General features: G+C 38.8%; 1 protein-coding gene and 1 long non-coding RNA gene across 4 annotated transcripts in view; one reads left to right on the plus strand and one right to left on the minus strand.

The window, feature by feature from the left end:
- Nucleotides 1-14,404, plus strand: part of LOC143652361 (uncharacterized) — a 47,277-nt gene that overhangs the window by 19,099 nt on the left and 13,774 nt on the right. The window lies entirely within an intron of this gene.
- On the minus strand, nucleotides 12,183-14,250 carry RPLP1 (ribosomal protein lateral stalk subunit P1). The gene is made up of 4 exons (XM_077123930.1): nucleotides 14,030-14,250; nucleotides 13,496-13,570; nucleotides 12,471-12,588; nucleotides 12,183-12,299 (listed from the first exon to the last, which is right to left on the minus strand). Exons 1-4 carry the CDS (start codon nucleotides 14,099-14,101, stop codon nucleotides 12,220-12,222), a joined length of 345 nt encoding a protein of 114 aa, XP_076980045.1. The 5' UTR covers nucleotides 14,102-14,250; the 3' UTR covers nucleotides 12,183-12,219.

A 14,404-nucleotide genomic window follows, 5' to 3' on the forward strand; every position in this document is an offset into this window, starting at 1 on the left:
TAACGCCCGATACAAGTCACCTCCCCTTTCTTGCTGTATAAATACCCTGGATTCGCCCTCAATAAATAAGACTTGATCAGAATTCTGTCTTGTCTCCATTCTCTGTGTCTCTTGTCCCATCCATTCTCACTCCCTCCCTCAGGTCCAGGTTCGTCTGTCTTGCGGGTCAGGACATAGAAAAAATAGGGGAAACAAAGGCTAAAATATATTGGGTAGAAGGAAATGAAGAGGGAGGGTAGGGGGTATAGTATGTATGAATTTTTTCTTTTTATTTTTCTGAATTGATGCAGATGTCCTAAGATGATCATAGTGATGATATTGTGAATGGAATGATCATATGGTAAAAATGTTCATGATTTGTATGTTGTTATGTTTAAAAAATATATGTTAAAAAAATAATAAAGATATTAGGCTTTGGAGTAAACCGTGTGTGTATTTTAAGCAGTTTTATTGAGATAAATTCATATGATAAAACTCATCTAAGGTGTACAATCAGGGTCTTCTAGTACATTCACAACCTTGTGTATTCATCACCACAATTGATTCTGAACATTTTCACCCTGAAGAGGGTTCACTGTGCTCTATAGCCCATGTTTTATCCTCTGGCTTTCCTTCTAGTGACATACACAACCCTAAATTTTCCTTTTAACACATAATTGCACCCAGATATCATCACTGTTAATTACATTCATTACAATGTGCTACCATCACCTCTATCCATTTCCAAACATTTGCAATCAATATTTTTACATATTCTTCACAAATTAAGCATCTGCACCCCTTTCTCTGCCCTCATTCTATCTTCTGAATCTTGTGTTTCAGATATTAACACCACGAGTTTCTAGTTATATTTAGCTCATATTAGTGAGGTCATACAGTATTTGTCCTTTTGTGTCTGACATTTCATTCAACATAATGTCTGCAAGGTTCATCCATGTAGTCACATGCTTCATGATTTCATTTCTTCGTACAATTGCATAATATTCCATCATATGTGTATACCACAATTTGTTTATCCATTCATCAGCTGATAGACAGCTGGTCTGTTTCCATCTTTTGGCAATTGTGAATAATGCCACCACAAATATCAGTGTGAAAATGTCTGTTTACATATCTGATTTTACTTCTTCTGAGTATATACCTAGTAGTGGATTGCTGGCTCATATGATAGCACTATACTCAGTGGTTCCTGAGGAACCACCAAGCTGTCCTCCACAGTGGCTGTACCATTCTATGTTCCCAACAGTGAATAAGTGTTCCTATTTCTCCACATCTTCTCCAACACTTGAAGTTTTCTGTTTTTTTTAATTTTTTTAAATAGTGGCCATTCTAGTAAGTGGGAAATGATATCTCATTGTTTTGATTTGCATTTCCCTAGTAGCTGATGTTGAATATCTTTTCATGTGCTTTTTACTCATTTGTATATCCTTTTTGGAAAAATGTCTATTCATGTCTTTTGCCCTTTTTGTAATTGGATTGTTTGTCTTTTTATTGTCAAGTTGTAGGATCTCTTTAGATATCCTGGATATTAGATCCTTCCTGGATATACAGTACCCAAATATTTTCTCCCATTGAGTAGACTGTCTTTTCACTGTCTTGACAAATTTGAAGCCCAAAATATTCACTTTTGAGGAGATCCCATCTATCTGTTTTTTTCTTTTGTTGTATGTGCTTTTGGGTGTTAAAATCTGTGCCGGTTTGAAAGTATTATGTACCCCAGAAAAGCCATGTTTTAGCTGATCTAATCTTGTGGTGGAAACCATTTCTTTTAATCCTGATTCAGTATATAGGCTTTTGATTAGATTATCTCCATGGAGTTGTGGCGTGCCCAATTGTGGGTGTGACCTTTTGATTAGATGGGGACTCCACCTTTTCTAAGTGGATCTTGATTAGTTTTCTGTAATTCTTTAAAAGAGGAAACATTTTGAAGAGAATGAGAAGTGACAGAAACCTCAGAGGCAACAAAGAGAGCAACAGAAACTTCAGAGCCTGGAGTTTACACAGATGCTGATACTTGGAGAACAGAGACACAGTTGTTTGGGGATGCTTGGAGCCCAGTAGATATTGCCATAAGATGTTAAGCAAGCCAGAATGTGGAGAGGTCCATGGGAAGCCAAGAAATGAAAGCTAGCCCTAGAGAAGCAAAGTGAGGTACCCCCCAAGAACAGAGGCTGAAAGCAATGGAGTCTAGGAGGGAGGGACCAATAGATGACAGCCACATGACTTCCCAGCTGGCAGAGCTATTCCAGACCCATCAGCCTTCCTTGAATTAAGGTATCTTCCCCTGGATGCTTTAGTTTGGACATTTTTATCAGCTTAGAACTGTTAACTTGCAACTTACTAAATTCCCCTTTGTAAAAGCTCTTTCAGCTCTGGTATATCACATTCCAACAGCTTATACAAACCAAAACAAGGTCTAAGATACTACCTCTTACCACAAGATCTTGAAGATTCTTCCCTACATTTTCTTCTAGGAATTTTATGGTTCTGGCTTTAATATTAAGTCTTTGATGCATTTTGAGTTCATTTTTGTATAAGGTGTGAGAATGAATCTCAATTCTGTTACATTGGCCAATATGTCTATATGCCAATACCATGCTATTTTTACCATTTTATCTTTGTAATATGCTTTAAAGTCAGGAAGTGAGAGTCCTCCAACTTCGTTTTTATTTTTCAAGATGCTTTTGGCTATTTGGGGCCCCTCACCCTTCCAAGTAAATTTGGTAGTTGGCTATTCTAATTCTGCAAAGTAGACTGTTGGAATTTTGATTGGGATTGCATTGAATCCATAAATCCATTTGGGTAGAATTGACATTTTTACAATATTTAGTCTTCCAATACATGAACACAGAATGTCCTTCTGTTTATTTAGGTCTTTGATTTCTTTTAGCAAATGTTTTGTACTTTTCTGAATACAGAAGTTTCTTCTTAGGTATTTGAAGTCTGTTCCTAGATATTTGATTTTTTTTATTTGCTGTTGTAAATGGAAATTTTTCCCTAATTTCCTTCTCAGAGTGTTCATTATTAGTGTATAAAAACACTCCCAATTTTTGCATGTTAATCTTGTATTCCACCACTTTACTTAGCTCATTTATTAGGTTTACTGGCTGTGTTGCAGATTTTTGTAGGTATAGGATCATATCTGCAAATAGTGAAAGTTTTACTTCTTCCATTCTGATTTGGATACTTTTTATTCCTTTTTTTCTTGCCTAGTTGCAACTTCTAGCACAACTGTAAAAAACAGTGGTAATCCTTGTCTTGTTCCTGATTGAAAGCTTTCAGCCTTCCACCATGATTATGATGTTAGCTGTGAGTTTTTCATACATGTTCTTTATCATGTTCAGAAAGTTTCCTTCTATCCCTAGCTTTCAAAGTGTTTTTATCAAGAAGGAATGCTGGATTTTATCAAATGCTGTTTCTGCATCAATCAAGATGGTCATGTGGTTATTTTCCTTGAATTTGCTAATGTGGTATATTACATTAACTGATTTTCTTGCGTTGAACCACCCTTGCATACCTGGGGTAAAATCCTCTTGATCATGGTGTAATAATTCTTTTAATATGATATTGGACTTGGTTTGCTAGTATTTTATTGAGGGTTTTTGCATCTATATTAATTAGAGAGATTGGTCTGTAATTTTCCTTTCTGAGTATCAGTATCTGGTTTTAGTATTAGGCTGATTGATGTGGGCATTGTAGGATGAATTAGGGAGAATTCTCTCCTCTTCGGTTTCTTTTAAGAGTTTGAGAAGGGTTGGTATTACTTCTTGGAATGATTGGTAGAATTCACCTGTGAACCCATTTGATCCTGGACTTTTCTTTGTGGGGAGGTTTTTGATGACTGTTTCAATCTCTTTAATTGTGATTGTTTTGTTGAGATTTTCTCTTTCTTCTGGCATAAGTGTAGGTCTATGTGTTTCTAGAAAATTGTCCATTCATTCTAAGTTGTCTAGTTTGTTGGTGCACAGTTGCTCATAGTATCCTCTTATGATCTTTTTTATCTCTGCGGGGTCAGTAGAAATGCCCCCTACCCCCATTTCTCATTTTAGTTCCATCTTCTCTCTTTCATTTGTCTGTATAGCTAAGGGCTTGCCAGTTTTGCTGATCTACCAACTTTTGGTTTTCTTGATTCTATTGCTTTGTTGTTGTCAATTTCATTGGTTTCTGCTCTAATGTTTGTTATTTGTTTCTTTTTGCTTGCTTTTGGAATTAGTTTGCTCTTCTTTTTCTAGTTCCTCCAGCTGTGTGATTAGATCTTTGATTTTATCTCTTCCTTTTTTAAAATGTAGGTGTCTAGGGTTATGAATTTCCATCTTAACACTGCCTTTACTGCATCTCATAAGTTTTGACATGTTGTATTTTCATTTTCATTTGTCTCGTAGGTTCTTAATAATTTCTCTTGTAATTTACTCTTTGGCCCACTGTTTAAGATTATGTTGTTTAACCTCCATAAATTTATGCATTTTTCTAGTCCTCCGCCTCCTGTTGATTTCCAGCTTCATTCCATTATGATCAGAGAAAGTGCTTCATATAATTTCAGTCTTTTAAAATTGACCTGTTTTATGACTCAGCATATGGTCTATCCTGGAGAACGATCCATGAACACTTGTGAAGAATGTATGTCCTGCTGTTTTGGGGTGCATTGCTCTGTATATGTCTATCAGGTCTAGGTCGTTTATCAAATTATTCAAGTTCTCTGTTTCTTTATTGATTCATTGTCTAAACATTCTATGTATTGATGTGAGTGGTGAATTAAAGTCTCCAACTATTATTGTAGATATGTCTGTTTTTTCCCTTTGGTTTTGCTAGTGTTTGCCTCATGTATTTTGGAGCACCTTGATTAACTACATATATATTTATGATTGCTATTTTTTCTTGGTGGATTACTCATTTCTAAATATATAACATCTTTCTTTATCTCATAACAAGTTTGCATTTAAGATCTATTTTTTTCCTATATTTGTATAGCTATTCCAGTTTTTTGGGGGATATGGTGGGGTGGTGATAGGGGTACTGTTTGTGTGGAGTATCTTTTTCCAGTCTTTCACTTTCACTTTGTTTGTATCCTTGGGACTAAGGTAAATCTTTTTGTAGACAGCATATAGATGGCTCATATTCTTTTTTCTGCCAGTCTGTGTCTTTTGATTGGGGAGTTTAATCCGTTAACATTCAATATTATTACTGTAATGACAGTACTTACCTCACCCATTTTATCCTTTGGCTCTTAAATGTCATATCATATTTTATGTCTCTCTTTATACCCTTTAAATTATTTTTACTGATGTTTCTCATTTCTAGTCTCCTCGAAGCCTCCCTCTCCTCTCCTTTCCTTTCAGCCTGCAGAACTCCCTTTAATATTTCTTAGAAGGCAGGTTTATTGTTAATGAACTCTTTCAGCTTCTGCTTAACTCTATGTTAGACTCTCCCTCAGTTTTGAAGGACAGTTTTGCCAGATAGGAAATCCTTGGCTGGCAGTTTTCCTCTTTCAGTATCTTAAATGTATTTTAGCACTGCCTTCTTGCCTCCATGGTTTCTAATGAGAAAACAGAACATGATCTTATTGAGTATCCTTATATGTAATGAATCACTTTTGTTTTGCTGCTTTCAGAATTTTTGCTGTAATGTTTGGCATTCAATATTCTGATTAGTGTGTGTCTTGGAGGACTTCGATTCACATTTATTCAGTTTGGAATACCTGTACTTCTTGGATATGGATTTCAGTGGCTTCATAAGAGTTGGGAAGTTCTCAGCCATTATTTACTCAAATAATCTTTCTCCTCCTTTTCCCTTCTCTTCTCCATCTGGAACACCATGATGTGAATGTTTGTGCACTTCTTGTTGCCAGTCAGTTCCCTGAGACCCTTCTCAATTTTTCCCATTCTCTATCTGTTCTTTTGTCTGTTCGAATTTGAATGTCTATCTGCCTTTTAGCTCACTGATCCTTTCTCTGTCTCCTTAAATCTACTGTTGTGTACCTCTAGTGTATTTTTTATTAAAACATTTTTATTTAAGAAAATAAGCAATACACTTAGAGCCACCAAAAATGGATATCTTATTTAGCTTGTCCACAGGCATATTATGGATATTAAAGTATCCAAATAATCATTGTAAAGCCTGTATTTGAACAGTAAGTTTCATAAACCAATGTAAAATGAAGGCAAACAAGGATAAAAATCTACAAATACAGATATGAGTTTATTAAATTCCAAATATTAAACACTTTCTTAAATACCATTTGATTAGCCATTGATACTGTGTACATTCTCTAAGTATCAAGTAGAAAGCTATTACAAATATCAACTTTGCTGTAGTAATGACCTTTGTTACTGAATATTTTCAAGTTTTTTATTTCAGGAAAATATAAAAATACAAATATTTTTACAATTAACATATATGAAATCTTAACCACCAAAAAGGATATCGTAGCTTATCCATAGGCATATTTAAATAAAATATCTAAATAATCATCATTAAGCCTGTTTTTATACAATGTTTCATAAACCAATTTAAAATTAAAGCAAGGAAAAAATTTATAGATACAGTATCATAGTTCCTTAAATTCCAAATATTAAATAGTATCTTAAATACCATTTGATTAGTTATCAGAACTGTATACATTCTCATAATATCAAGTAGAATTTTATTACAGATATCAACTTTGCTAGAGTAATGACCTGTGTTACTGAACATTTTTAAGTTTTTTACTTCAGAAATCTATATTATCTAATATTACTATAGCTGCCTATAGTTTTTATTTATCAGATCTATATTTTCTTTTCCCTCTCTCACTTTTTTTTTTTTGCATGGGCACTGGGAATCGAACCCAGGTCTCCAGCATGGCAGATGAGAACTCTGCCACTGAACCACTGTGACCTCCCCTCCCCCTCTCTCTTTTTATCCTTTAAGTTACCCCTTGCTAATAGTCTTAAATTCTGTATCCTTCTATAGACCTCTCTCTCTTGTTTTTCAGTTTCCAGAGCCCCCTTTAATATTTCTTGTAGGACAGGTCTCTTAATTGGCAAATTCTTATAGCTGTTGTTTATTTGTGATGATTTTAATTTCTCCCTAAATTTTATAGGACAACTTAGCAGAATAAAGAATTCTTGACTGGAAGTCTTCAAAATTTTAAATAGATCATACCACTGCCTTCTCACTTTCATAGTACCTGTTGAGTAATCTGCAATCTTATGTGTTTTCCCTTGCATGTAATAAATCTCTTTTCTCTTGCTGCTTTCATGACTTTTTGCTTCTTTTCAAGATGTGACATTCTGATAAGTATGTATCTTCATGTAAGCCTATTTGGATTTATTCTATTTGAGATTCATTGGGTTTGTCTGATTTGAATGTGTATGTCTTTAAGAGTTGGGGAATTTTTCCCCATTATATCTTCAACTAGCCCTCCTATCCCTTTACTCTTCTTCTCCTTCTAGGACACCAATAATTCTTGTATTTGTACACTTTGTGGTATCTGTTGTTTCCCTGAGATCAAGTTGCATTTTTTCCATTTTTCTTGCCGTTTGTTCTTTTGAGCATTCATGTTCAATTGTTCTGTCTTCTAATGCGCATATTCTTTATTCTGCCTCTTGAAGTCTACTGTTGCGGGTCTCTAATATACTGTTAATTTGTTCTACAGTATTTTTTATCTTTGTGATATTTGATATTTTTATACTTATTCTTTCAAATTCTTCTTTATGCTTCTTCAGTATCTTCTTGATGTCCTTTTTGTTGTGATGAATAACCTTAATTAGTTGTTCCAAATTCTGTGTCCCCTCAGGTAGTTTAATTTGGTCATTTGGCTGCACCATACCTGCCTGGATCTTTCCATGCTTTATGATCTTCTATTGTAGATGAGTCATTTTAATGATTTAGTAAGCTTTTTTGCAGGTTTCCTTCTCTTGTCTAAGATTTTTTTTTTTTTTTCCTCATGGGCAGGCACCAGGAATCGAACCTGGGTCTCCAGCACAGCTGGCAAGAACTCTACCTGCTGAGCCACTGTGGCCTGCCCCTCTTGTCTAAGATTTTTAATCAACTCGTATTAGCTTTGAAGATCCCCTTTTAGATTTGGTTTGTCAGTCCTTTCCCTTGAAGCCAAGCCCCTAATTTCAGGGGGTGGGATTGCAGTTCTATTTAGGGCTTTGAGGGCTAGGCAGGTAGGCAATTTGTCAGACTGCACTTTCTGCTTCTCTCCAGCAAATGGCGCTCTTGAGTTTTCTTGTCCCTAGACCCACCTGTCCCCAACTGTAGGTGCAACGTCTAGCAGGGAATCACGGTGCTCAGCTCAGGTGCTTCCTTGGCCACACCTCTCCATCTGCACATACTTGCAGTCTCCTGGGCCTCCATGAAAGGGAGCAGTATCAGGACCCAAACAAGTCTCTTTCACTGGTTGGATGTCGGAACGGCACCACTCTGTCTCCCTCCTCCTCCCCAGGTAAGGGACTCCAGTTTGCCAAAAAACAAACAAACAAAAAGCTGCCTAAAGAGCCCCCAATCTTGGGGTTTGTTCATATGAAATTTAACCCCACAAAGGATAGGTCAAGCCTACTTAAAATTAGGCCTAAGAGTCACCCCCAAGAGAACCACTTTTGTTGCTCAGATTTTGTGGCCTCTCTCTCCAGCCAATACAACAAGCAAACTCACCACCCTCCCCCTGTCTATGTGGGACATGACTCCCAGGGGTGTGAACCTTCCTGGCAACGTGGGACAGAAATCCTAGAACGAGCTGAGACTCGGCATCAAGGGATTGAGAAAACCCTAGAATGAGCCGAGACTCAGCATCAAGGGATTGAGGAGAACTTCTCGACCAAAAAGGGGAAGATGAAATGAAAAAATATAGCGTCAATGGCTGAGAGATTCCTCTCCTCCAGAGAGGTTATCCTGGAGGTTATTCTTATGCATTAAATAGATATCACCTTGTTAGTCAAGATGTAATGGAGAGGCTGGAGGGAACTGCCTGAAAATGTAGAGCTGTGTTCCAGTAGCCATGTTTCTTGAAGATAATTGTATAATGATATAGCTTTCACAGTGTGACTGTGTGATTGTGAAAACCGTGTGTCTGATGCTCCTTTTATCTACCTTATTGACAGATGAGTAAAACATATGGAATAAAAATAAATAATAGGGGGAACAAATGTTAAAATAAATTTAGATTGAAATGCTAGTGATCAATGAAAGGGAGGGGTAAAGAGTATGGTATATATGAATTTTTTTCTGTTTTCTTTTTCTGAGTAGATGCAAATGTTCTAAGAAATGATCATGATGATGAATATGCACTATGTGATGATATTATGAATTACTGATTATATATATGTAGAACGGAATGATCAAAAGTTAAGAATGTTTGCGTTTGTTTTTTGGTATTTAAAAAAAATTTTTTTAAAAAAGGTGCCCATAGCAGTATGTCACAAGGGCAGGGAGTAAGCACTATACTTTGACTAAGTAGAGTCTGTGTATAGGAAAAGCATGTCTACTATCTTCCAAGTTCACTGCAGGAACTCCCAGCTACAGAGCCAAAGGGAAAATTTTCCCAACTCAGATGCAGGGATAGGCAGAGTCATGACCAAGCACTGATCTGTCCCAGTTTCTCCAGGATGGAAGACCCTCTGCAATCATCGTACCCTGGAACCACTGTCCTGACCATTTTTTTCTATCCTATCTTTCATTGTTTTACAGAGCCGGGGTGACCTCAGCCTCTCCTATCCCACCATCTTGCTGGAAGTCCTCTAGTGTATTTTTAATTTCATCTATTGTGCCTTCCATTCCCATGTTACTTTTCTTTGCATGCTTTCAAACTTTTCTTATGCTCACCCAGTATCTTCTTAATATCCTTTATCTTTGGCCAGCTCCTTGAATTGGTTTAGGAGAGTTAGCTGAACACCTTTGATTAGTTGTTCCAGATTCTGTATCTCCTCTGACTTTATTTGTTCCTTTGCTGGAAGTGCAGTCTGACAAATTGCCTATCTGTCTAGCTCTCAAAGCCCTAAATAGAATTGCAATCCATCCCCCACAACCACAACCCCTGAAATTAGGGACTAGGCTTTAAAGGTTGTTTTTGCTGATGGCTGGGCCTCATTATCTTGGTGAGTTTATTCTGAAGGTTGAATGCTCAATCAGTGCTTTTGTTGACTGGGTTTGTAGTAATGCTCGACACTTGGTCCTTCAATATTACCCAACCAGAACCCAGTTCCACAGGGCCCTGGGGAGAGGGTCAAGTAGTGATGCCCAAAAAGCCTTTAATTTTTCGTCCCAAGGGTGCACTTACCTGGCCTGTCCAGTATATGGCCTTCTTCCCCCAAAAGCTTTTTAGATGTCTTCCCAGAGGTGTGTGTCCCTCGCCTGCCAGCAGATGGCACTCTTCAACAACCTTTTCTCCTCAGCCCTCAGAAAGCAGGACTTTTTAAGTGTGGGGAAACAGGTTGAGTTGAAACCACTGGTCCCCACAGTCCAAATATGCTGGCCAAAAAGTGGAACACTGCTAGACCATCCCACCCTGTTCTTGGTATAGTGGAACTCTGCTGCCCTTTCAGTTTGCATCTGCCTGCCCACCGTGTATTAGCAATCCCTAAACTTCCTGGCCTGAGAGTGGGGGCTGGGTACCAGGAGCTGAAGCTGAGGTAGGTTACTCAGGCTTTCACCATAGCTTCTCTTTGTCCTGCGCTTTTGTGGGTGTTACACAACACTCCTCCAGATCTCCAGAGCACCAGAACCTTTGCTCAGTAGTTTCTAGAAGTCAGCCCAGGCTCTCCATCTATTTTAACCCTTCAGACAACCCACCCACTTAGTTTGTAACTTCAAGCATGTGACACTGGGAAGAATGGATGAGATGACACACTTGAGATTAGCAATGCTGTACACATTGCTCCACAATGGCCACTTTTAAATAATATATAAGAAACCCCAAGTTAGTATCCTGATCAAAACATCTATATACTCCCCATCATAACTCCATTGATCTCAAAGTCCCAAATTGTTTACATATCTTTATCAATGCATCTTTTATTTTGGGTTTTGAGCCAAGGAATAGGAGTCCGTAATCTACTGGGACCTGTGTTTTTTTTTTTAATTTAACGTTATATTAGTAAGAAGTCCTCTAAGGTATTTGTAGATTTGAGGATAATTTAGGGCCATTTATTTTCTGGCTAAAAGGCCTTTGAGATTTTTGCTACAGTGCTGCTTTGAACATCCACATATACGTCTCCTGAAAAGTCTTTTAGGTATGAGGCTACAGACAGAATTGCTGGGTGTTTTAAAAGTTCATTACAAGATGCCAGTTGTTTACTTCAGGAAAAGTAAACATTACCAAGCCCTACTGAAATGCTAAACATTCAATAACAATAATAATTTGTTTTTGACAAATTTAATCACTTGACTTCTGAATCTCTTTTATTAGAGACAGGTGCAAGATTCTCTTGTTCACTGATGTTCCAAGTGCCTGGCACATTCCAAGTCCCAAAGTGCCCTGACATTTTATGAATCAATCTCTATTTCATGTTAGTTTGAAAAAATAAAAGCTTTGTTTCTCAAATATAGGCTTGAACTGTGTGGTTTTACTCATTTTTGTGAAACTTAACCTAAGCGAACTTTTCCCTTTTTTTATTGCTGTTGAAAATCTAACAAGAATTTGCTGAGGTGCACTTAGCTGTAGCGGTCAACATTCTACCTCAGATGGCTCAGCACAGCCCAGAAGTTCTTAGGGCTGTACGTGGAAATTATTCATGGTGCTTTCTAAATGTACTGTCTTTACCCCACCATCAAGGAATACCAAGGATGTCCAGGCAGCGACTATAGATTACAGGAATGGCTGGTTTCTCCTGTATTCTTCCTGGAGTGATGGTGGGATGGGGAGCAGCTTTATAATTAGCAATAAGGTACATTAAATAAAAGAGAACACTGTTTAGGCACAGACCAGGGAATAAATTCTGTAATCACAAATTTACAGTTAGTTTGGGTAAGGCAGCACTGATCCATCCTCCCCCACCCCTAGAGTAGTCCTCAAGGTTATTATTAGGCACATTAAGTGTCCAGGTTATTTAAGACTTCCTACCTGGAGTGGTGGAAGGGAAAAAATCCACCTCATGTGCCAGGGCATTAGAATAGAAAAGGTTGAAATACACTTGCAAAAAAAGTTAAGACTGACCACCTATGTAGACCAAATCCCCAAACTACTGGCAAGACCAACAGCAGCAAAGGGTTCAACATTTTATTGAACATTACAAAAGGGACTTAGTCAAAAAGACCAAAACCCATGTCATCATCAGATTCCTCAGATTCTTCTTTCTTTGCTTCCACTTTCTTCTCCTCAGCTAAAAAAAAAAAAGTGAGAAGTGTAAAAATCACATCTCTCATTATTTTGGCCAAAAATAACCACTAGAATTCCCTCAGCACCACCCAACCATGCCTCAGGTTTAGCGTTTCATACACCGTCCACCTATAGAACTTTAATTTCCTTCCATACAAAAACTTAAGTTTCCTACCTGGAGCAGCAGCGGTGGAGGGAGCAGGACCTCCGGCTGGCGCAGCACCTGCTGCTGGTGCAGGTCCACCAGCCCCAACATTGCAAATGAGACTCCCGATGTTGACATTGGCCAGGGCCTGCAACACATGTGCAGACACAGGTAAATGCTCAGTTGTTCCTCTCAGCCAGCCCTGATATGTTCAGTTCCCAACACTTTTCCTCTGTTGGAGTCACCCCCATGCCAGTGACATCAAACTTTTGGTTTGCTTTTTCATCAAGACTGACTTCACTGGCAATAACTTAGGACTCATTAGATAGGACAGTCTATAATAATATATTTTAAATAATGGGAAAGAGTGGGGGTGTGGGTTAGAAAGTTGAGGACTGCCGCAATTAAGAGTTTTATCTCTTAAAAATAAAAAGTAAAAAAGTAGTCACAAAACTATCCAGATTCAGAGCTCACATTTATGTTGTTGATTTAAGTAGTAATGTCCAACTAATTGAATACCCTCTATAAATGAGGAAACTGGTCCTCCCAAAAACTTGATGGTAGTTTCAGAATCCACCTTTTCTGATTTCTTAAAAATTGGTTTTTGTTTTCGACATCAACACTAAATTTGATCCCACACTTTCCAAAAAATCTAGGATTTTTTTCCAAAGGAATTCATTAATAACATAGATAATATTTTCAAATTTTCGAAGCCCTTCAGAAGCTACAACCTAACATGTTAAAGCTATTAATAGCTTCATTTGCCACATATTAAGTAACCGGTACGATGGCTGGTAGCCAATGCCAAAATTTCGTTGGCAGGGGCCCTGACTTCATTTTCACATCCCCAAGATACAGCAAGTGGTCAACATAAAATCATCGGACTCAATTTCCATTAGATCAGGCTTATATTGAAGCCACACAAAGCCTAACAAACTGAAGCCTTAACATCATCCAAACATAAATGCAGTGAAATACGAGGCACCTTAAGTGTGAACACTCCCCCGGATAAGCTAGCAGACACGTCTTCCCAAGTCTGCCACAAATCACCTTACCTTTGCAAATAAGCCAGGCCAAAAAGGCTCAACGTTTACACCAGCGGCTTTAATGAGGGCATTGATCTTATCCTCCTAAAACAAATAAAATGCCAATCCATCAAAGAGGAAAAGTGTAGCTTACCTGAATGTCTCCAAAATACTGCAAATTAAAAGCAAGTCACTCAAAACGTGCGTACAAAGCCATTTACCCAGTTAAATATCTTTATCTGCATTTCATGAAGGCATACTCAATCATAAAATAAGGTACGGACTGGGATGCTCACGCTCTAAGGATACATTTATCAAGGTTTTCACAGCCAAAGACAACCGCAGGCGCAACCCTCCGGCCGTCGACACGTGGTCTGCAGTCCACAGCTCCCAGCTTCTGGGCCCACCCGAGGGGCTTCCGCCCCGGTCCGAAAACGCCTGGGCTGTCCACCACTGCGGCTGTGGCCGGAAGAGCCAGGCCCGACCCGCTGGAGGACTCGAGGGCGGCGAGCGGGTTGGGCAGTGGACAGGCCGCACACGCCGCTGACCTGCGCCCGCACTCACCGTGACTGTAACTTCATCGTCGTGGAGTATGAGTGCCGAGTAGATGCACGCGAGCTCGGAGACAGAGGCCATGATGCGGACGGGTGCTGGGTAGACGGCTGCCGGGCGCGGTGCTAGTCGCCGGATGAAGTGAGGGCCTCACCCCAACGCGGCCTTAGCTTCCTCGGAAGAACCGAGCACCTTGACGGCAGCTGAGGAAAGAGAGCCCCGCGCCTGCGCACAGCATCTTATACGTAACACGCGGGCCAATCGGCGCCGGCGTCTGGCGGAAGAGGCGAGGCAAGTGCCGCGGCGGAAGACGGGCTTACGGCGCCTGCGCGCTACTATTAACACTTCGTTGCGATTTCCGAAAGTTGCTAAGCGCATAGGAAAGCT

This window comes from Tamandua tetradactyla, chromosome 12 (genome assembly GCF_023851605.1).
Source record: "Tamandua tetradactyla isolate mTamTet1 chromosome 12, mTamTet1.pri, whole genome shotgun sequence".
Taxonomy (NCBI): Eukaryota; Metazoa; Chordata; class Mammalia; order Pilosa; family Myrmecophagidae; genus Tamandua; species Tamandua tetradactyla.

Coding starts and splice junctions, on each gene's coding strand:
- RPLP1 (XM_077123930.1), bottom strand. CDS start 14,101: ATGGCCTCTGTCTCCGAGCTCGCGTGCATCTACTCGGCACTCATACTC. Junction 13,571..14,029: donor ACGATGAAGTTACAGTCACG/GTGAGTGCGGGC, acceptor TATTTGTTTTAG/GAGGATAAGATCAATGCCCT. Junction 12,300..12,470: donor CTCCACCGCTGCTGCTCCAG/GTAGGAAACTTA, acceptor TTTTTTTTTTAG/CTGAGGAGAAGAAAGTGGAA.